This window comes from Tachyglossus aculeatus, chromosome 10 (assembly GCF_015852505.1).
Source record: "Tachyglossus aculeatus isolate mTacAcu1 chromosome 10, mTacAcu1.pri, whole genome shotgun sequence".
NCBI lineage: Eukaryota > Metazoa > Chordata > Mammalia > Monotremata > Tachyglossidae > Tachyglossus > Tachyglossus aculeatus.
In genome coordinates, this window is record NC_052075.1 from 34494135 (window position 1) to 34519161 (window position 25027).

General features: G+C 41.3%; 1 protein-coding gene across 1 annotated transcript in view; it reads left to right on the forward strand.

Moving 5' to 3' along the window:
- Window positions 1–25027, forward strand: part of MDFIC (MyoD family inhibitor domain containing) — a 120530-nt gene that overhangs the window by 74557 nt on the left and 20946 nt on the right. Inside the window, exon 4 of the mRNA XM_038751973.1 lies at window positions 5799–6074. Coding sequence (XP_038607901.1) covers window positions 5799–6074 — 276 coding nt within the window. The remainder of the gene's footprint in view (window positions 1–5798; window positions 6075–25027) is intronic.

Here is a 25027-nt window from a genome sequence, read left to right on the forward strand (position 1 = left end):
CCAAATCGTTGTGACTTAATCTTCTGTCAGGTGCTTTTGTTCTTTTTCCTTGCGTGCAGTTATAGGTTTCCTAATTGGTTTCTAGTGCAGTTTAACCATGAGATTCAAGTCTCCCCATTGAAAAATTATCAATAAAGTTAAAATAAATTGAAATTGTGGTAACTAATGCAATGGAGGTTTTGTTCGGTTTTGATTTGACCTGTATACCCTATGTGAATCTGGTGGAGTCAGTGAGCTAAAAAGTTGTGTGTTAATACTGAAATGCTGGAATGTAGGTGGGTATGTGGGGAACGGGCATTAGCAATAAAAAAAAAGAACAGTAAAAATAATTGAGGAAATCAAGGACGTGGGAAGCAAAAAAGGGTGAATATGCCATCACTTTTCCAAGATTTCTAACTTACCCGCTTGCCAACAGGAACTGAAATTACTTAGAAGATTGAGGTCTGGATAATTTGTCAAATCATTGGATTATACAAAATCTCTGACTGTAACCAAGAAATTGTTCTCTTCCATGTCTGATTGAGATGGCAAGGGAAGGGCCAGATCTGCCCGGGTTACCACTTTTGGGACGTGGACATAGAATTGACTTTTTAATAATAATAATAATCATAATAATAATTGTGGCATTTGTTAAGCACTTACTGTGTTCCAAGTACTGTTCTAAGAACTAGGGTTGATACAAGTTAAGTTGGACACAGTCCCTGCCCCATTGCCCCATATGTGGCTCATAGTCTGAATCTCCATTTTAAAGATCAGGTTATTGAAGCACAGATAAGTTAAGAGGTCACTGCGGACATGTGGTGGAGCCGGTATTAGAACCCAAATCCTCCCACTTCCAGGACCATGCTCTTTCCACTAAGGCTATGCTGTCTCTTGCATTTTGGCTCTTAATTTATGTAACTATGTAGGAATCTTCCTTAGTTTATTCTACCTACAGAAACTTATGTTATCTTCTTGGGAGGAATCTGAATGCTAAGCAGGGAGATTTTCTCCAAATTATCCTCAAATTTATAACGCAGCTGCTTTTGCTAGAAAAAAGTGGGTTGGAAATCTCCTGATGATTATGATGATTATGGTATTTGTTAAGTGACTAATATGTGTCAAGCATTGTTCTGAGTTCTGGCATAGATATAAGTTAAAAAGGTCAGATACAGTTCCTGCTCCACATAGGGCTCACAGTACAAGTAGGGTGGAGAACTGGTACTGAAGCCCCATTTTATGTTTGAGGAAACTGTGGCACAGAGAAGTTAAGCAGCTTGTGCAAGGTCACATAGCAATCAAGTGGTAGAGCTGTGATTAGAACACAGGCCATCTGACATGGCCTATGCTCTTCTCACTAGACCATGCTGATTCCCATACCATGTCTGCTTATTCTATAGATTTGGTTAGTAGAGGGGAGTACTGAACTGTGTTCACCTTCCCTTTTAGTTTTATTTATCATTTTTTTAATAGCATTTATTGAGTGCTTACTATGTGCAAATCACTGTTCTAAGCGCTGGGGAGGTTACAAGGTGATCAGGTTGTCCCATGGGGGGCTCACAGTCTTAATCTCCAATTTACAGAAGAGGTAACTGAGGCACAGAGAAGTTAAGTGACTTGCCCAAAGTCACACAGCTGACAGTTGGTGGTGCTGGGATTTGAACGCCTGACCTCTGACTCCAAAGCCCGTGCTCCACTGGGCCATGCTGCTTCTCTGCTACTCTATTTCATCTACTCTATTCTGAAGAGGGCTCCAGCCTGCTTCAGCAATTTAGACAGATGCCAGTCAAGTTCATACAAGAGGTTATAGGTTCAGAAATGGTCTAGAAAAAGGAGGAATTTTTTTTTAAGTCAAAAGAATAAGGAAAAAAAACTATTTTCTCCTAGACCAGATTTTTGAGTCATTGCTGGATAATTCTCAGATGAACAAGTGATGAAATATATGGATGGCTTTTGAAACATGAGAGAGGGTTAAAAAACAAGTTATGATATTTTCCCATGGAAGCAGCATGGCATTGTGGAAAGAGCAAGGACCTGGGATTCAGAAGGATCTAGGTTCTGATCCCGGCTCTGTTACTTGCCTTGATGTGTGACCTTGAGTAAGTCACCTCACTTCTCTATGCCTCAGTTCCCTCATCTGCAAAATGGGGATTCAATGCCTCTGCTCCCTTCTACTTAGAATGTGAGCCCCATGTGGGGCCTGATTATCTTGTGTCTACCCTAGCACTTATTACAGGGTTTGGCACATAGTAAGCACTTAACAAATACCACAGTAATTATGTGATGATGTCTTCCACCAAGGAGCCAGATTCGAGGCACACTCAATTCTGCAACTTGTGTGTTTTCACCATTTTGGCTAGAGCCAAAATCTGAGAATGTAAGCTTTTTGAGTACAGTATGCTATAGTATTGCAATGAGCAGTTTGCATGCAGGTTCATGGCATGGGTCACATGAATTCTGCACGATGACATTTCTTAGGGTTTTGTAAGAATACGCCCACTGCATTGAAGGAGAATATGGTATAGTTACTTCTAGATAATATAGCTAGCAGTTGATACTGTAATGATGATGATAATGATGGTATTTATTAAGCACTTACTATGTGCCAGGCACTGTTCTAAGCACTGGGGTAAATAGAAGATTAACACGTTTGACACAGTCCCTGTCCTACATGGGGCTCACAGTCTTAACCCCCATTTTACAGATGAGGGAACTGAGGCACAGAGAATTTAAGTGACTTTGACCAAGGTCACATTGTAGACAAATGTTGGAGCTGGGATTAGAAGCCAGGTCCTTCTGACTTCCAAGCTTGTGCTCTATCCACCAGGCCATGCCGTAGTAACAATCAGTCAGTCATATATAGTGCGCTTAGTGTGTGCAGAGCACTCTGCCAAGCACTTGGGAGAGTACAGTCTAACAATGTAACAGACACATTCCCTGCTCACAACAAGCTTACAGTCTAGAGGGGGTGACAGGCATTAATATAAATACATAAAACTACAGATATATAGAGAAGCAGCGTGGCTCAGTGGAAAGAGCATGGGCTCCGGAGTCAGAGGTCATGGGTTCAAATTCCAGCTCCGCCACTTGTCAGCTGTGTGACTTCGGGCAAGTCACTTAACTTCTCTGTGCCTTAGTTCCCATCTGTAAAATGGGGATGAAGACTGTGAGCCCCACATGGGACAACCTGATCACCTTGTAACCTCCCCAGTGCTTAGAACAGTGCTTTGCACATAGTAAGTTCTTAATAAATGCCATTATTATTATTATTATTATTATTATTATTACCTAGGTTTTGTGGGTCTGGAACGGGGGAATGAATAAAGGGAGCAGCAGTGGAAACAGTGGATGACCCCAATGGTCCTCCTATTTACCAGGCAAGTCTTTTTGCATGATGGCAGATTTGTTAAACTAAATACATAGCGTGACATAATTCTATCATGTGTAACATTGCACAGAAGTATGTGGACTTCATGCAATCCTAGAGAACACCTGAATTCACCACTTCCTACAATGTCATTGCATTTTCCTACCCCGTGACCCCAAGGTCAAAGTGAAATCAGAAGCAGTGTGGTCTAGTGGATAGAACACAGCCCTGTGAGTCAGAGGAACCTGGGTTCTAATCCCAGATCCACCCCTTGTCTTCTCGGTGACCTTAGGAAAGTCATTTAGATTCTCTGTGCCTCAGTTACCTCATCTGCAAAATGGAGATTAAGACAATGAGCTCCAACTGGGACAGGTTCTGGGTCTAACCTGTTTAGCTTCTATCTACTCCACCACTTAGTGTAGTGCCTGGCACATAGTAATCACTTAACCAATACCATTAAAAAAAATCCTGTGTTTAGGCTGAGAAATTTGGTGGCCAGAGTCAAAGGAGGGAAACTTAGGAAATTCAAAATTGGACATAAAATCATCCAATGTCAGATTGGAACCAGACAGAGGACAAAGCATCTGGAAACAGGACTCCCCAGTATATAACTGGACAGCGGGACTCCCTAATGGCAAAACTGCTAAATGATATCCAGCTTCATATTTATTATGCTCCAATTATATGGAATGTTAATAAGGGGAGCCTATCGTTCAGGAATGTACAAATTTTAAGGGCTCAAGTGAAAAATCCAGAGCTGCAAATTACTTTAGAAATCCCATACTGCAATCCAAACATGTTTGGTATGACACTATGATCAAGGTTCACTTGGCTTATTAAATACCTGGGTAGAAATTGAGCTGAACCATGATTTGTGCTATGAGATTTTTAAATCTCCTAAAACTGAAGCTGGGGAACAGTTCCATTTTAGAGAGTAAAGAGTGAAAAAGGATACATTGGCAGTTACAGCCTGCCAGATATGGCCTTCTTTTGAATTGGGACAAAGTGAATTTTCTTCTGTTTCACTGGTTGAAAACATATACTTACACTTTTTGGAGGGGAGAAGTAGATTTTTTTTTTCTTGGCAAGGGATGGAACTTAGAACCTCTTTTCTGAGGCAATACTGCAAAACTTTGACTGAGAACTCCCTAGAAAAGCTGGGTCAATTTCAGGTTCTGTGAGAATGTGATAAATCATTGGATTGCTGGGAGAATGGTGCAGCGGACAAAACAGCCGGACAGGCGGCAATTGTGAGAGGAGTTGCTTTCCTTGAGGATGCGTGAAGATCAGGACATTCATTCTTTCATTCATTCAATCATATTTATTGAGCGCTTACTGTGTGAAGAGCACTGTACTATGTGCTTGGGAAGTACAATACAGGAATTAAGACAATCCCTCCCCCCAGTGGGCTTACAGTCTACAGGGATGAAAAGCTAGGCTAGAAAATAAAGGCAGGTACTGTATGAGACAGGTCTAACAGCTCAGCAAAGAATGATCTTCAAGTACAAACAATATGAATGTAGTGCTGATCGAACATTCCTCTTTCCAGCTACACCTACATGCACAGGTTGCATTTCTGGGTCAGCAGCAAAGAAAAGCTGTATTTATATATTCATAAGAATAGAATGATGTTGCCGTAGTAAATTTAACTACTATATACCTTTAACTGTCACCCTATTTAATTGAGGCTTAAAATAGCCCTGCTTTTGCTTCAGTAGCAGTATTTCCTCCCTCAGCTGGACAGTTATTCCGATCCTCCATATGACTTTGCTGTAGTGATAGGTCCTATATGATGCAGAAGTGATTGGATTGTAAAGTAGGTGACTTAACTTGAAGGAGTGGTAATCTCAGTTCTAATTTGAATTGACCATTTGCCTTTGCAACACACAAGTTCTTCGAACCAAAGCCAGCTTGCCTTGGAAAGTGTTTAGAAGTGTGACATTGAAGTTGGTACATTCTGACTACATCCCCACAGGATGAGCGAACTGAAAGAGAGGAAAAAAGGTCCTATTAGATCTTTGTCTCTAGCTCCCATCCCTGTTTTAGGATTGTTCCAGCAGTATATTTTCTAGTGCCCTGGCCAAGTTTGAAATGCATGACAGGATTAGACCTCCACAGTTTTGGAAGATTATTCCACAGCTGAATTGCTCTCCCTATTAGGAAAATTTTCTGGTAGTCAATTTAAATTTTCTTATTAAAAGTGTGTTCCAATCCCCCCACAGATGTTCCATGTGCCCTCCTACTAAGACACTCCCAGTGGAGGGAAATGACTCTTTGTTTACTGGAGAATGTCTTATTGTGTTTTTAGGAATCTTCTCCCAATAATTTGCCCCTTCCTCCACTCAGGTCAGTGGATTAAAATGGGAACCATTTTTGTCTTTGAAACCCACCCATGCCTGTTTGTCCGTGAGCTTGAATACGTCCTAACCCCTTGGCTGTCTTTCCCTTAAAGCACAACCCCAGCGACTGCCCCAGCTCCAGACGTCAGTGCAGGAACCAAATGAGGGAGACGTGGTAAAGGTGCACAACAGCCAGCCGGGCCTGAGTAATGGGAATGGCCTCTACAACGGGGTCAGACCCCCTGCTCTGGACAACCGAATGCTCTCCGCTCCCGTGGCCCAGAAAATGCACCGGAAGATTCAGTCCAGTCTGTCGGTGGGCAGTGACATCAGCAAGAAGAGTAAAGTGAGCGCTGCATTTCCCCAGAAGCCGGGCTCCTCCCCAGAAGGTAGGGAGACCTTTTTCTAGTATAATGAAGAAACAGGCTGAAATCGGCCCGAGGGACAGTGTGTCTTAGTATTAATTAATTAATTCATTCATTCATTCAGTCGTATTTATTGAGTGCTTATTGTGGGCAGAGCACTGTAATAAGCGCTTGGAAAGTACAATTCAGCAACAGATAGAGACAGTCCCTACCCAACAATGGGCTCACAGTCTAGAAAGGGGAGGCAGATAACAAAGCAAAACAAATAGACAAGTGTCAATGCCATCAAAATAGATAAATAGAATTATAGATATATACACAATTATAGATATATAGTATGGGCTTGGGAGTCAGAAGGACCTGGGTTCTAATTCTGGCTCTGCCACATGTCTACTGTGTGACCTTGGGCATGTCACTTCACTTCTCTGTGTCTGTTACCTCATCTGTAAAATGGGGATTAAGACTTTGAGCCCCACTTGGGTCATGGACTGTGTCCAATCTGATGACCTTTTATCTACCCAAGCTCTTATTATAATGCCTAGTACATATTAAGCACTTAACAATTACCAAAAAAAAAAATTGGGTTCCCACAGTGCCAGCGACTCAGCCTTGCTCAAGATTTTGACTTGGGCTTTATTGTTCAGTAGGTGCCTCAGTGGTTATAAATCAGTTAGTCAATCAATGAGATTTATTGTCATAATGATGTTAACTTCCCCTCACTATCCCCATTTCCTGCTGCTGTCCAGATTAGTTTTCTAAAACAACATTCTGCACTCCCCACTCAATGCTAACCTATTTACGGTACCTCAATCTTGTCTATCTGGCTGCTGACCTCTCGCCCACTTCCCTCCTCTGTCCTGTAATGCCCTCTCTCTTCACATCTGAAGACAATTACTCTGCTCACCTTCAAAGCCTTATTGAATGCCGTCTCCTCCAAGAAGCCTTCCCTGACTAAGCCCTCACTTCCTCTTTCCCACTCCCTTCTGTGTCACCCTGATTTGTTCCTTTTATTCATCCCACCTTCAGCCCCACAGCACTAGTACATATCTGCAATTCATTTATATTTTATATTAATGCCTATCTCCCCCTCTAAACTTTGAGTTCATTGTGGCCAGGGAATGTACCTACCAACTCTGCAATATTGTACTCTCCCAAGTGCCTAGTACAGTATTTTGCACACAGTAAGCGCTCAATATATATGATTGATTGATTGACTAATCTGTTCTACTTAATGTTTGTGCCTCCTCTGTTTTTCCCCCTGATTAGTACATGGGTTTTAACTGAGGTTGGTTCCCCAAATGACTCCCCACCTGGATTCATCCTGCAGTGAATATTTTAATGTTTCTTTCCTTCTACTAATGAAGGAGCTCCTTATGGACAAGGAATGTGTCTTACTACAGTGCTCTGCACACAGTAAGTATTCAGTCATTATGATTGGTTTGTTGTAAGGTGCTTCTCAAATGCAGGTACAATGCACCACACCAAAAGGTGTATATTTTTCTAAATCATACATGCTCCAATACTGCTGCTGCTACTACTACCACTATTCAGTTCTTGAGGGTAGCCCCTGTTAAAACTGTCATTATGTTCTCATTCTCAGTCCTGGGAGCTCTAAGCCTCAGTAGCCATATAAACCTAACTTCTTGCCACATCAAAATAGATGTCTCACCTAGCTCCCACCTGCCCTTCACTTCATTTACTATTTTTGAGGTGGGACTGTTAGAAAGCTTGCACCAGTGCTATTGATTGGGAGACATTTCATTTACATTTTTCAAATTCTTAGACCACTGGATGAAGGTAAATTATACTGTAACAGTTTTGGGTGAGCTTTCTGAGGATTTTAGACCACAGAGTATGTTTTAGGCCATTTGCCAGTCGAAAAAATTCTGCCCACATTTCTTTGAGGGCCTGTAAAATGTCCATAGATAAACTGTATGTAGATGGTTACTGTTCTGAGGAAAATTTCCATTTTACAAATAACCAGTTTTGGAAGCACTTTGCTGAAATTGAAGAGCATGTATTTCACGCAGTAATCATCACATTCAAAAGATGGCAATCTTCACAGCCTAAAATGATTGGTTTTGGAAAGATGAAGAAATTAATTTTCTCTGTTAAACGTAATCTTAAAACATAAATATTCAAATTTGCTTTTTCAAATGGTAATGCAAAAATAAAATTGTGTCAGACATCAGGCCTCCCTCTTTTTCAATGAGAAAACCAACATCAAAGGAAAGCCAAGCAGGCCCTTAAATCTTACTACACAGGAGAGGAATGAACATTTTTCAAGTGCCTATGATGAAAGCATCAAAAAAACAAAAACAAAGCACTGAAGCACTTCCCAAATTAAGCGCTTGATTTTCCCTTGAGAAGGCCCCAACCCACAATTTAACAATGCTAAACAGTTAAAATGTTAAGCATACAGCATTTATGTATGTATCTGCAATTTATTTATTTATATTAATGCCCATCTTTCCCTCTAGACTCTAAGCTCCTGTGGGCAGGGAATGTGTGTATCAACTCTTGTATTGTTCTCTTGCAAGCCTTGGTACAGTGCTATGTGCATACTAAGCACTTAATAAATACCATTGATTGATTGAAATGGGCCACCAGATGTCACACTGGCCAATGCCAGTTGGCCCAAGCCATATTGGGAAGGTCCTTTTCACTGTTATTAACAAGGCCATGAAGCAACTCTCTGATAATAATAATAATGATGGTATTTGTTAAGCACTTACAACGTGTCAATTACTGTTCTAAGCACTGGGGTAGACACAAGGCAATCAGGTTGTCCCATGTGGGGCTCACAGTCTTAATCCCCATTTTACAGATGAGGGAACTGAGGCACAGATAAGTTAAATGATTTGCCCAAAGTCACACAGCGGGTAAGTGTCAGAGTCAGGATTAGAACCCATGACCTCTGATTCTGAAGCCCGTGCCCTTTCCACTAAGCCACACTGCTTTTCTAGGGGAACTATGGGTGGGTTTTTTTTTTTTTATCACTTTCACCTGAAGTAGAATGTCCTTTAGCTCTGCTGTATAATGCTGAAGTCCCTTGTTTTTTGGTGGGGATTATGGCCCAGAGTCTTTCATGGGGTTTGCTTCTTGGGATGACTGTTCCATTGATTATGCAAACCGTGTCTCACGTTTCTATTTGAGTTATAAGCGTTAGCATGCCTTTGATGGTGATGCATTTCCTTAGTGTTTCCCTCTCTGCCTGTCCTCTGCTACCACCTTACCCTCTAATTTTCAGGCTGAGCAGGGTAGCCAATCGTTGTTTTGGTGGTTATTTTATCTTCATCCTCCTCCTCATCACCATCCAGATTTTACCTACACTCACGCTACAAGTGTATGTGTTTCCCTTTCAAATAATAATAATAATAATGATAGTATTTGTTAAACGCTTACTATGTGCCAAGCACTGTTCTAAGTGCTGGGGTAGATACAGGGTAATCAGGTTATCCCACGTGGGGCTCACAGACTTAATCCCCATTTTACAGATGGGGTAACTGAGTCCCAGAGAAGTTAAGTGACTTACCCAAGTCACACAGCTGACAAGTGGCAGAGCCGGGATTAGAACCCATGACCTCTGACTCCCAAGCTCATGCTCTTTCCACTAAGCCACATTAAGGCTTGCAAGGCTTTTGCCTTTGAAAACTCCTCACCATTGGCTTTAAGGTCCTCAATCACCTTTCCCCCTCCTACCTCACCTCACTCTTCTCCTAGTAACACCCAGCCCGTTCACTTCACTCCTCTAATGTTAACCTTCTCGCTGTACCTCCATCTCATCTATCTCAGTGCGTACCTCTCGTGCATGTCCTGCCTCTGGCCTGGAACACCATCCTGTCTTGTCCCGACAGACAATTGCTCTCCCCGCCTTCAAAGCCTTATTGAAGGCACATCTCCAAGAGGCCTTCCTTGACTGTCTTCCTTTCCTCTTCTCACATTCCCTTGAAGGTCGCCCTGACTTGCTCCCTTTACTCAGTCCCCCTTCCAGCCCCACAGCACTTATGTACATATTTGTAATTCATGTATTTATATTAATGTCTGTCTCCTCCTCTAAATTGTAAGCTCACTGTGGGCAGGGAATGTGCCTGTCCATTATTATATTATGCTTTCCCAGGCAGTTAGTAAAGTCATTTGCGCACAGTAAGTGCTCAATAAGTTTGATTGAATGAATGAAAGAAAGAAAATGAATTCAGGAAAAAATATTCAGTTTTTTATTTTATCCGGGCTCCTGACCATCAGCTTGATTACAGCAGGGCATTGTGGATAGAGCATGGGCTGGGAGTCAGAAAGTCATGGGTTCTAATCCCAGCTTGGCCACTTGTCTGTTGTGTGACCTTCAGCACTTCACTTCTCTGCACCTCAGTTACCTCATCTGTAAAATGGGAGTTGAGAATGTGAGCTCCATGTGAGACAGGGACTGTGTCCAATCCTATTTGCTTGTATCCACCTGAGTGCTTAGTACAGTGTCTGGCTCACAGTAGCACTTAACAAATACCACAATTTATTATTATTATTATTATTAGTGAAAACCATTAGATTCCACCCTGACATTACCCTGTAGCAGCAGGACACCTGACTTTATAGCTCCACCTTCACTTATGGATTCTCAAGGGTCTGGTCCCAAGAAATTCCCCAAATACACACTGAATCAGTACCTAAGTTATTCCAAGATCCCCTGGGGCATATGGGAGCTTGGTTTTGAGCATAGACTTTGGATAACAATGCTTTCTGAATGCCCCATTTCAAGCACTGGATTCCAGGGCTCCCTATATTTGTCTGTTGTTTGGGGGTTAAGTGAAGTTTTGATTGTTTAGCTTTGGAACAGAAGCTTCCTGCTTTAGTTCTGAACCAGCTTCCTATGGGGGAAGGGAAAAGACAGGAGGTGGCTACTAGTGCAAAGATGACTTAGGGATTACACCAAGAAAGTGAGTCCTCTGATTCCTCAGAAGGAGAAAGAAAGGGAGAGAGAGTGAAAGAGAAATGTGTATGTGTGTTTGTTGGGAGGAATAATCATCAATTATCTGAGCTATCTACTGTATTTTCCTCTCCCAAGTGCTTAATGCCAAGCTCTGCACACATTAAGCACTCAATAAATGATTGATTGATTAATTGAAGTATCAATTGTCATGCCAAAGGATGTTGTATACATGTGCCCAAAAAAGTTCTGTTGCACAGATAGTGTGTCAGGACTGTACAAGATAGGATGTTCCTGAGAGATGACCTTCCCTTTATTCATTCAATCATATTTATTGAGCGCTTACTGTGTGCAGAGCACTGTACTAAGCGCTTGGGAAGTACAAGCCGGCAACCTTTAGAGACGGTCCCTACCCAACAACGGGCTCGCAGTCTAGAAGGGGGAGACAGACAACAAAACAAAACATGTAGACATGTTCTCCCTCCTACGTAGATGGTGAGCCCCAAGTGGGACCTGATTAATTTGTATCTAGCCAAGCACCCAATGCAATGCTTGGCATATAGTAAACACGTAAACAATTATTATCACAGTTTTTTAATGATATTTGTTAAATGCTTACTTTGGTGCCAGGAACTGTACCGAGTGCTGGGGTAGATACAAGCTAATCAGGGTGGACACAATTCATGTCCCACATGGGGCTCACAGTTTTAATCTCCATTTGACAGATGAGATAACGAGACCCAGAAAAGTGAAGTGACTTGCTCAAGGCCATACAGCAGGCAGATGGAGGAGCTGGGATTAGAACCCAGTTCTTCCGACTCCCAGGCCTGTGCTCTTACCACTAGGCCATGCTTCTTCTGACACAATTATTAACAAGGGACTCATGTGAGAAGCTTATGAGACCCATGAGGCCTTGTAGGAAAGGGAACTCTGATTTGGAGCTTGGTTATCACTAAACGGTGGGACAGTCATGTGGACCTTCTGTTGACATTCAGGGTTCTTGGGTCTCCTGGATTCATGGAAACACTCCTTTACACCATCACATTCTCCAGTGCCCCTGTGGTGGTAACTCTGAGTTCTCCAACGCAGGGCACCTATTCTGGGTGAGCAGTTTTTAGGAAAAAAAGATAACATTTATCCACTTTAATTCACACACACACACACATTCACCCCTCTCTCTCTCTCTCTCTCTCTCTCTCTCTCTCTCTCTCTCTCTCTCTCTCTCTCTCTCTCACACACACACACACTCACACTCACACTCACACTCACACACACACACACACCCCACCCCCCACCCCCACACCCCCCCAGTGCTCCCTTTAGGAGCATTGATTCTGAATTTCAGGCTGCGAAGGAGTTCTGTTTGGAGTTCTGCAATGAATATGCATCCTTGGGCCTGGAGCGATTCAGTCTGCTGCCCCCGAATTGGCTTCTCACTACCTTCCTCCTAGCCAATCCTTTCCATTTTGAACAAATTCTCCATCTTGCAACACTTGTTCCTCCTAAAATGAATAAATATGTATTTATTAATCCCCATTTTACAGATGAGGTAACTAAAGCACCAAGAAGTTCAGTGACTTGCCCAAGGTCATGCAACAGACAAGTGACAGAGCTGCGTAGAACCCAGGTCTTTCTGACTCTCAGGCCTGTGCTCTATGCCCTAGGCCAAGCTGCTTCTCTGTCGTTGGTTATTTTTGTCCTTTACATGTAGATAATTTCTCTTGTGGTAGTTAATATGTTTTCCAATATTAAATTGTTCTAAATGCGTTAACCCTTAGATTCTCCCAAATGAAGAAAGTAATCTCCTAAACCACTTAGTCAAAGACCAAGAACCGCTTCCCTTCTTCAGTAATTGCTCCCAGAAACAAAAACCCTTTGTGCTAATTACCACATGGAAATGCTGCAGAGTAGCAGAATAAAACACCTATATGGGGAAACATTGTTTTTTTTTGTCTAAAGCTTATTGAATTATCATATTTCTATTTGTTTTATAGAATTAAATATTTTCATACATGCTTTCATTTTCTGATTGCATCACTCAGGTGGAGAGTTTTAAGACTAAATGTTTAAGATTCTTGACCTTTGCAGTAATTATAGTATAATCTAGTATCATATAATATTCAAATTACCAAGGACTCTCATTAATTTCTAGGCACTTTCCCTGCAAAATATAACCAAGTATGTAAAAGATTAGATTTTTGAGCATTGAGTTTCAAGTAAATTATCTTGCAGTGCTCTTCGATTCCACTAAGTAGTAATTCTCTGGCCTGGTATAGTGCTTTTGTTTTTCCCCAAACATTTTTCCATTAATTATCTTATTTTATCCTCACAGCATTCCTGGGAATAGGGAAAGACAGGTAATATTATCTTCTGTCTGGTGGACACGAATGTGCCCTATTCCTCCTCCACCTCTCAGCTGCTTTTAACACTGTGGACTATTCCCTTGGTTTCACCCATACAATATTATTCTGATTATTGTTCTGTCTCAATGACTTCTCCTTTTCAGTCTAAATCTGTGTCTCCTCTTCCTTTTCTCATCTTTAAACAGTTGGTATTCTGAAATGTTCTCCCTTCTTCCCTCTTTCCCTCCCACCCCTTCCTCCATTCCCTTTTTCCTCCCCTTCTTCTCTCCTTCCCACACTCTGCCCACATTCACTTTTTATCCTCTTCATTATCAGTAGCAGCATTGATATTTTGCCCTACTGAATGCCTTGGGACCAGTGGAAAGAACATAGGTATGGGAATCAGGAGACTTGAGTTTGAATCTTGTTCTGCAACTACAGAAGTGACCACTGTGGCTATTCCATTGTTGTTGAAGGTTTCAGATCAAAAAAACATCTAGGGCATTCCTTGAGGTGGACATACCTGACTGAAATTCAGAAAGGTAACTGGCTAATGTGGATGGCAAAAATTGCAGCAGCTACTACAGCAATATCCTTCTGGATGATGGTGTGGTAACACAGCACTAACACTACGATGGGGTCACTTTGGCCAAAAAATGGATCTTGGGTGTAAAATGATCTGTGAGTATTTTTCAGTGTTGTGCACTCTGTGCTCTAATTAGAACACACTTGGCAGGGAAGAGAGAGAGCAATTCTTTTGCTCAAACTATTGTCACTATAGTCATGTCCTTTGAGCACATTCTTGGTTCTGAAGTTTCAGAACCTAGGCTCATCCATGTTTCTCAACAGGACACACCATTGTCATCACCGTCACAGGAAGCAGAGCACTAGATTATAAGCACATGAAGGGAAGAAACCCATTCTTAGTCTAATGTAAATTTCCCAGGTGATGGATTGATTGGGGAAATGTAGAATAGAATAAGGAGCAGTGTCTTCCCTGGACATGCTTACAGTCTAATGGGAAAGAAAAACACAGAAAAAGTGATGAATATGCACTAATTAAGAGTAAAACAATAGATATAAATAAATACAAGTGGATAAATCAATAGCAAGTAAACCAATATGACATGTGGATGAGTGTATACTCAAGTGGCGAAGGGCATGGTTTGAATAGATAGATGAGGGTGATGATTTGGGGGGAACGAATTATGGAAGACCTCTAGGAAGAGGTGTCATTTTAGAAGGGCTTTGAAGGAAAGGGTGGAATGATTTGGAAAAGCTGAAAGGAGGAGGACATTCCAGGGGGATGGGAACATGTTTTAGTATTAGTGGTGTGCAAGAGCCAGAATGAGCAGCTCAGCATATACCTTTTTCACGTCAGACTCTCCGAGGAACCCATAAAACCATTGAAACCAAAAGCACAGTGACCATTTGGGTTGTAAATGTGCTTAAAAGCAAAATTCCAAAATAGTTCAAAAATCGTATTTTTATTAGTCAGTGAAAGAGAATAGAATAAATGTGTGTGGATGATATGCAAGGAGGAGTTTAGTAGCGTTATGCCAATACAACTAAATGCTATGATGTCAGTGCTATTATTGTAGTCTCCAACAACCCATTTCCCGTATCTCCTGACAGGAAATGTCCCTGTATCCCTCAGAATACTTGTTCTCAGCTGTCGACTTTACTTTTCCCAGGCTGAGATCCTTTCTCCCACATTAATAGTACTGGCAGTGGAAAGGAATTTCTTACAGTTCTGTTTTCTGAAACAGTATGTGACAGTCCGTTGGAAAAGGAGATTTTTATAAATTTCACTCCACAGCCAGCTCAGAAAGGAACAGTAAAAAACCCTGTTCTGTATGGCTGGAAAAAGCCAGTTAATATGCATGAGGAGTTGACTGGAAACTGTCAATCAATCAATGGTATTTTTTAAGGGCTTACAGTGTGCAGAACACTGTACTAAGCGCTTAGGAGAGTACAGTATAACAGAGTTGGTAACTATTCCCTGCCCTCAAGGAGGGAAAAAGGGGGAGTCGTGTATGTGCATGTGTTTGTGTGTGAATTTTAAAAATTAAAGCACAGAACTTGAGTCTACAATCTAGACATTTTAATTATAAACATATGTATACGTGGGTATTCATTCATTGTCGTATTTATTGAGCGCTTACTGTGTGCAGAGCACTGTATATACATCTATAGCTTCATTCACATGGTAAGCACACACATAAGTACATCGATAGCTTCATTCACATGGTAAGCACACACATAAGTACACACATTAGTCTATTTCAATTTTGTCATTAATGAATTTGTTCACGTTTCCAGTAGCCTGCCCAACGTGGGCAACTAGGGCACTGCTGTGTTCATGGAAGCAAACGGTACGTGGGCTGTGTCCAACCTGATTATCTTACCTGGAACATAGGAAACATTTAACAAATGTCATAAAAGAATTCCCCCAAAAGTAAAAAAAAAAAAAAAAAAATGAACATTCACAAAAAGCAAGAGCAGAAAATTCACAAAAAATAATGTAAAGAGCCTGGGACTGGTAGTGAGGAACTCCACTCTCTAGTTCCAACTCTGCCTCTTGCTGCTGTGCAACCTTGGGCAAGTCATTTACCCTCTTTGGGCCTTTGTTTTCTCATCTGTAAAATGGGGATAAGAGATTGTGAGCCCTGTGTGGTTCAGAGAGAGTGTCAGGTCTGCTAACCTTGTCTCTACCCCAGTGCTTTGCATATCAGAGATGCTTAATCAATTACCAAATTATTATTATAATTCCTAAATCTAGTTCCTTGAAAATAGCTTAAAATTCTGCCAACTGGAATTTTCAGTCTTTCAAGGTGGCCCAGTACTCTACTACGCATATTAGATTCACTTTTGGAGATGAGGGTAAAGCCACGAGAAATGTGTATGAGGTGGCCTTTTTTGAAGGTTGGAAGGTACTGAAGTTTACCTTTGAATTGGGCCTTCCGTAAACCACCCCCTTTTAGGGGCCCATGTTAAATATGCATCTTGTGATTCTACTTTAGCTGATCCCTCCACCTTCCCATATCCACAGATGATAAAATTACAGGATTTGGAAAGAGTTCAGGATAGTGTTTGGTGGAACTTTTAAATCTTAGAATGCCATGCATTGAGATGAGTAAGTATTTGTTGCTGTGTGTGCTGATTTCTCTTGCTGGGGTCCATATCAATTAGTGGTATTTACTGAATGCTTACTGTGCAGAGCACTGTACTAAGCACTTGGGAGAGTACAACAGTCATAATGAGCTTACAGGTATATATATATATATATATATATATATATATATACACACATCTCCCATGCACTTACTCCATCACACTAATAATAATAATAATAATAATAATGGCATTTATTAAGCGCTTACTATGTGCAAAGCACTGTTCTAAGCGCTGAGGAGGGTACAAGGTGATCAGGTTGTCCCACAGAGGGCTTACAGTCAATCCCCATTTTACAGATGAGGGAACTGAGGCCCAGAGAAGTGAAGTGACTTGCCCAAAGTCACACAGCTGTCAATTGGCGGAGCCGGGATTTGAACCAATGACCTCTGACTCCAAAGCCCGTTCTCTTTCCACTGAGCCACGCTGCTTCTCTACACACTCTACACACAGTAAGCACTCAATAAATATGATTGATTAATTTGAAGCACTCATCCATTCCCCCCAAAAAGTATGCCACTGCAAACATTCTAAAATAAGTTAGAACTCTTGGAAGAAAAACAGCTAAGTTCCCAGTACTTTCTCAGTACTAAGAGAAAGTGAGAGGACATAGAATAAATATAGACTTTAGTTGGCCATAAATATTACAGACACCTCCTGAAAAATTAAAGAAGGCTATTTGATTAGTTTCTTTTCAGTTACTCTATTGAATCTTCCATCACAAGGTTTTTCTTTACAGTGCAGTCACTTGGAGACGTCTGTAAGCCTCTTACAAGTGAAATTTTCTCCCAGTCTTCAGTGAACCACACCAGTGACCCATGGTTGCCGAAGGTTTTCTTCATAAACTCCTTCTCTATTTGCCCCTGTTGTTTCCTGTTGGATGTGAGTGAAGGGAATGTGATCACCCCAAGATTACTTTTTTGTTGTCTTTTTCTTTTAGCATGAATTGGCTACTTTTAGTGAGTGCTTTAAAGATTTATCCAACTGGAGAATAAATCTTCTTCCATGTTTCAACCCACCCTGGTGGGATCCTTTAGAAAATTAATGAACACTGAGGAGGGTTGCTTCTTCCTCACCTGTTATTGTGGTATTTGTCAAGTACATACTTTGTGCCAAGCGTTGGGTAGTTACCAGATAATTAGATAGGACACAGTCCCTGTTTCACATGGGTCTCACTGTCTATGGGAGAGGGAGAAAGAGTATGTTATCTTTTTTAGAGATGAAGAATTCAGGGACATACGAAGTAAAGAGACTTGATCAAGGTCACATATTAGACAAGTGGGAAGCAGTATGGCCTAGTGGCCTAGTTGATAGAGTGTGGGCCTGGGAGCCCAGGGACATTGGTTCTAATCCTGGCTTCATCACATTCCTACTGTGTGACCTCGGGAAAGTACTTTAACTTCCCTGTGTCTCAGTTCCCTCAATTGCAAAATGGGGATTCAATATCTGTTCGCCCTCCTACTTAGACCTTGAGCCCAGTGTGGGACAGGGACTGTACCTGACCTGCTCAACTTGTATCCATCTACCCCAATGCTAAGAATAGTGTTGGACACATAGTAAGTGCTTAGCAAATACCATACAAAAAATAGTGGTAGAACCCATGTCTTCTGTTTCACAGGTCTGCAGCATGAGAGCCAGGAACTGTGTCTAATTCCTACCTGTGTATTCTTTTCCTGTACTTAGAACAGTGCTCTGCACACAGTAAGTGCTGGCTCCTGGGCCCAGCTGGAGCCAGGATCAGGGTCATGGTAGGAGCAGATGGCATCCCTGATGGCAAATGGCCTGACACACTGTGGCCCAGGCCCTGGGCAATATCCCGAGGAGGGTCTGGAGCTCTGTCAGGACCACATCTGCTCTTTTTATGTACATATCTTAGAAAGCCCCCCCATCCAAAGCCCAACTCCCACTCCATCATGGGATCCCCGGCCCGGATGCCCCGGTCCAACAACTCCAGGATCAGACAGGCCAGTTCCCCTTTTACCCCATGGTGGGAGGAGCTACCTGGCTGAAGGAAGAAAATATCAATCAATCGATCGTATTTTTTGAGTGCTTAATATGTGCAGAGGACTGTACAATGTAAGAGACATATTTCCTGCCCACAGTGAGCTTGTCTAGAGGGAGAGACAGACATTCATATAAATAAATAAATTACAGATATGTATATACGTATTGTAGGGCTTTTCATATCTGTTTATGTTAGAACAACCGATTCTTTCTTCGTTGTTTTCCTGGAACCATGTATTAGTCTCTTCCAGCTTATATTCACCCCCAGACACCTCAAGTAATTATTTGTGCCTTTTTAATTACTTGCACTTGTTTATAGTCTTCTACTCTTCTGCTCAGTGCAAATTTGCTAATATGTCTACTGGTCTCCTTAATTAAATTGTACACTCCTCCAAGATAGGAAATGGGTCTCTTTTTTTTTTACTATATATTTACAAATAATAATAGCAGTAATAATAATAATTATGGTATTTTTTTAAGCATTCACTATGTGCCAAGCACTAAGTCCTGGAGTAGACACAAGTTAATCAGGTTGGACACAGTCCCTGTCCCAAACGGGGCTCACAGTCTTAATCTCCATTTTACAGATGAGGTAACTGAGGCATAGAGAAATTAAGTGACTTGCCCATGGTCACGCAGTGGACAATTGGAGGAGCCAGGATTAGAACCCAAGTCCTTCTGATGCCCAGTCCCGTACTCTATCCACTAAACATCTCATACGGGGCTCTGCACTCAGAATAGTGCTCGTTAATAGTTCCAGTTGATAGGAAAAAAAAAAAAAGAAATGAGAATGTTGTGCAGCTTTTATGGGCCACCACCGAGATCTAGGTTCATGTTTTGCTTTGTTTTGTTTTTGTATCTCTCGTAGCTTAATAAATAATATTGATTGATTTATAGACTGCAAGTTTCCTTTAACATGGATTTGGCAAGAGTACAAATCCTCACTGTGTCCAACCTGATTAGCTTGTATCTACCCCAGCATTTAGTACAGTACTTGGCACATAGGAAGTGCTTAATTAACAAATAGCTCACTTTCTAGAACAACTGGATATCTTTACAAAATTTCATTTAGGTTAGATGTCTTGCCAATTTTAGTGTTGCAAGAGTCCAGGAAATATGTTACGGGAACCAAAATGACATTACAACTACTTAATTCCTCAGTATAAAGAAGGAAGTTAGAAACATTAGATGATGATGGGACTGTTTTGGGATTTGTGACCAAAGTTGAATGGTGACTCACAAGTCTCCAGCAGTTATAAAGAGAAAAAAAAACATGGAGGAGGAGCACAAAAAAGCTCTCAAAATCTTTTTTTTTTTTTCCCAGTAACCACGTAGGCCTAAACTTCACCTCTAACCCTTGTAAGGAATGCAAAAACAGCCTGTGCTTTTTCTGTTCCTTACCTAATGACCCAAATGAAGCACATTCATTAATATGTTCATATAACCAATGGACACTCCTTCATATTTGGAAGATGGAGGAAGAAACATTTCCTTAAATCAGTACCGGTGATGTTTTTGTTTTGGCATTGTATTTAAGTGCTTACTATGTGCCAGACACTGTACTAAGTGCTAGGGTAATTAGGGTGGACACATTCCCTGTCCCACACGGGGCTCACAGTCTTAATTTCCATTTTACAGATGAGGTAACTGAGGCACAGTGAAGTTAAGTGACTTTATTGAAGGTTTATGTTAGCATGTGTTTGTATAGCTATGCCTCTCAGGTTAACTGTGCCACAGCTTTGCTGCAATTACATTAAATTTTTATTATTATTTATTGACCACTTACTGTGTGCAGAACACTGTACTAAGCACTTGGTAGAGTACAACAAAGTTGGTAGACATGTTCCCTGCCCACAGCGAGCTTACAATCTAGAGGACGAGACAGACTATATAAATAAATAATTTGTAACCTTCATTCTGTACGTATTTGAGATAATGAAGGCCTGACTATGATAATGGAGGGCTGACTGTGAAAAATGCATTTGCCTCACTGTGCATCTTTAGTTTGTTTTGAGTTGCTTGGAACATTTAGTTAAAATAAACTCACCAAAACAAATCAGGATTTGTAGTCAGCCATGGGACCGTGACAGGTTTTGAACTTGTGTTCTGCAATCATCTGATGGTACTGGAATGATACTCTTATCTTACAGGAAACACACTGAAAAATTACTTGATTTTTCAGCAGTTATTTTGGGGATTGGACTCTCATCAGTGTGTACTTGACTCCTAAAACTGATTGAAATAGCAGAGAAACATCTTAAGGTTGGATACTGGAAGGAGGCCGACTGTCCAGGAGTTTTAGGGTCACATGGGCTGTAAACAATTGGTCATTTGATTATGGATTTCTTTATCTGCTCGGGGGTCACTAATGGGTACTCCTGTATCTTCTCAGTGATGCTCAAATGCTTTTCACTAGGGCAAAATCAGGAGTCTACTGAAACAAATGATTAAGATTAGACAACATCATTTATAATTTTTTGGAGTTGAGTTTAAAACTCCATTTTTAACAAACTATGTTTGTTCTTGTTGCCACTAGTGATAATCAATCAATCAGTGGTATTAATTGAACACATTGTGTGCAGAACTCTTACTGTGTAAGAGTACAACAGAGTTGTTACACACTTTCCCTGCCCATATGGAGCTTGCAATCTAGAGGGAAAGACAGATATTAATATAAATAAATTACAGTATGTTCATAAATGTTTGGAGTTGAGAGTGAGGTGCCTGTAAAGGGATTAAAGGGTACATATCTATAATAATAATATTTTTATTATTATTGTTGTATTATAAGATTTATTAAGGATCAACTATGGGCTAAAGCACAATAAGTACAGACTGCCTCAGTCCCACAGGAATCACCACCAAGAGGCAGGGAAAGCAGGTATCTTATCCCCTTTTTACATATGAGAAAATCAAAGCACAGAAAGGTTAATTGACTTACCCAAGGTCACACAGCAGTCCAGTGACAGAGCTGTGAGTAAAACACAGATCTCCTGACTTTCAGTCCCATGTTCTTTCCATTAGGCCTCTCTGCATCCTATTATCTGCAGGGGAACTGAGCAAGAGACTGTGGATGGCTCAGTGCAAACCATCCCCACTACTGGCAAACCATTCCCACTAGTGAAGAACAACTTAAGCACACACCCCAGATTTCAGCCACCCTATGATATGTACAATCTGGGGGCATATCCAGTGTTATTTTATATCTTTACCCAGGCAATAGTTATTCCTCAGTACATAAAATCAAGTACTGCAGCCATTTTTTTTTGTTTTATGTTTTTTTTTTGTTTTATTCTACTCTGTGTTACAACTGCCCCATATTCCAAGCACTCGAGGGAAATGGCCTATATTTTTTGATGCCTTACTCCGAGCAAAATCAAGGCCATCCTGATAGTCCAGCTAAACTGAACAGGTAAGAAAATTTCTCTCTGCTTTCTCCCCACTGGGGATGAGCTAAGCAATCAGCAATGACTTGATCTTGGAGGAAGCTTTTTCCACAGTTTTTCATCCAATTTTCAAGACATAGAGATATCTCTGATCAGGGAACTGCAGAAGTCGAAGGAGTGGGGAAAAAACTTCATTTAGAAAAGGACAATGCAGGTGTCAGCGAGTGCATTGCATCTCATTCATAAGATTGCTTGTCCAACAAAGGCCTCAGTGAATGCCAACAGTGTCATGCCCCACTATAAAATATAGACAAAGGTGTGGAATTTATAACTTCACTACCGGCTATGATTTTGTGATGAAGAAGTCTTGCATCAATTTATAAGAAAGTTTTTGAACTCATAAAAGTGTTTTAAGGAGAAGGCCATAATGCGGAAAAGAGTTTAAAGTTGTCCAGAGGCATTCAGGAATACTTTACAAGGTACTTTATGAAGACAAGGAGAAAGCTATATTTCAAATAGAATAAGAAAAATTATTCAAGAAAGTTGAAAAACTACTACCACAGTCAGAAGAACAAGTTTCTATTTCTATGGCTTCCTGAAAGCTTGAGTAATGTATCAGTAAGGTTTATTGAGCACTTACTTTGTGCAGGGCACTGTACTAAACATTTGGGAGAGTACGGGAAGTTCCTTTTTGGGAAGGAAAAGATGTGAAATTTCAGAGAAGGAGAATAGGTCAGGGCTAGTGAGGAAGATTTGGGAGTCATCTCCGTAGATATGATAGTTGAAGCTGTGAGATGGGATGAGCTCCTCGAGGGAGTTGTTGTAGATTGAGAAAAGAAAGGGACCCAGAATAGAAACTCGAGGGACCCCCACAGTTAAGAGCCAGTGAAGGAGACCAAGAAAGAGTGGCTAAAAAAGTAAAATCAGGAGAGGACAGTATCAGTGGAACCAAGATAATGTTTCCCAAAGAAGGGTAACACTGTGTCAAAGCCTATCACTAGGTCATGGTTCTTTAGGACAGAGTAGAACCTGTGAGATTTGGTGAGGAGGTCAGTTGTGATTTTAGAGCTGTTTCAGTGAAGAGTGATGGGTAGAAGCTGAATTGTCAGAGGGTCGAAGAGGTAGTAGAGAGGGAGTGAAAGTATCAAAACTCCTCTCTAAGTTTACATTATGGTGTAATGATTTGAATGACTTTACAAAAAATTAAACAATAATGTGTTTAACATTACAGTATTTTTATAGTATGTAAAGTAATAGCATTATTTTCCCCAAGGTCCTGGAATAGATAAAATTGTAATCCTGTGGGCAAAGATATCCCACTACAGTACTCATGTGCAACTACATTTTCAAGGTGCATAAACCCATGATGCAGTGGAAACTTTTGGCATGTTCTACCATATTTACATGTTCCTACATCTCGTTAGACCAATGATTCATGCAGTCCAAAATGCCATCTCCAATAGTGGCCACAAAAGATGTTTGGAGGGACAGTATAGTGGTTTTCCTATTTATATTCCTCTTCCTACTTAATATGCCATGAGCATCCTTGACTTCCCCTCCTTTAAAATAATAATAATTATTATTATAATTATAGTATTTGTTAAACAATTACTACATCTCAAATACTGTTCTAAGTTCTGGTGTTTTGTCACATTTTATGCTGTTGAGTCATCTCCGATCCAAAGCGACAATGTGGACACATCTCTCCCAGAACACCCCACCTCCATCTGCCATTGTTCTCGTAGTGTATCCCTAGAGTTTCCTTAGTAAAAATATGGAAGTGGCTTACCATTGCCTCCTTCCGCACAGTTAACTTGAGTCTCCACCCTTGACTCTCTCCCAGGCCGCTGCTGCCCAGCACAGGGGAGTCTTGACTTGTAGCAGGTTGCCTTCCACTCGCTAGCCACTGCCCAAGCTAGGAATGGAATGGATAGCCCTCTGCTTGACTCTCCTTCCCGTAGTCGAGACTGATAGTGTACTGGAAACTCTTCAGGAGTGGCCCTGAGAGAGTAAGTGCTGGTGTAGAATAGAGTTAATCAGGTTGGACATAGTCTCAGGGCTCACAGTCTAAGTAGAATGGACAACAGGTATAGAACCCCCATTTTACAGATGAAGAAACAAAAAGCCCAGAGTAGTTAAATGACTTACTCAAGGACCCAAGGCAGGCAAGTAACAGAGCCATGGTTAATAATACTAATAATAATAATTACGGTATTTGTTAAGCACTTACTATGTGCCAGGTACAGTACTAAGCACCAGGGTGGATACAAGCAAATTGGACAGTCCTTGTCCCATATGGGGCTCACAGTCTCAATACCCATTTTACTGATGAGGTAATAATAATAATGATGTCATTTGTTAAGAGGAGCAGCGTGGCTCAGTGGAGAAGAGCACGAGCTTTGGAGTCAGAGGTCATGGGTTTGAATCCCGGCTCTGCCACATGTCTGCTGTGTGACCCTGGGCAAGTCACTTAACTTCTCTGAGCTTCAGTTCCCTCATCTGTAAAATGGGGATTAAGACTGTGAGCCCCATGTGGGACAACTTGATCACCTTGTATCCACCCCCAGCGCTTAGAACAGTGCTCCGCACATAGTAAGCACTTAACAAATGCCATCATTATTATTATTATTATTAAGCTCTTACTATGTGCAAAGCACTGTTCTAAGCGCTGGGGGGGGATACAGGGTGATCAGGTTGTCCCACATGGGGCTCACAGTCGTAATCCCCATTTTACAGATGAGGTAACTGAGGCTCAGAGAAGTGAAGTAACTTGCCCAAGGTCACAGAGCAGACACGTGGCAGAGCCGGTATTCAAACCCATGACCTCTGACTCCAAAACCCGTGCTCTTTCCACTGAGCCACGGTAACCGAGGCGCAGAGAAGTGAAGTGACTTGCCCAAGGTAACGCAGCAGACAAGTGTGGAGCAGAGATTAGATCCCAGGTCCTCTGACTCCCAGACCCATGCTCTTTTTTATTAGGCCATACTGCTGCTCCTTTTTGCTGAGTAATTCAGAACCCAGTTTATGTATGACCCTAATCAATCTTGTCCATATCCTGAATTTGGGGGATGAAGGGGCAAATGTTAGTATCCCTATTCTGCACACAAGGAAAACAAGGTTTAGAGCATTAATGTGACCTCCCCAGTGTCA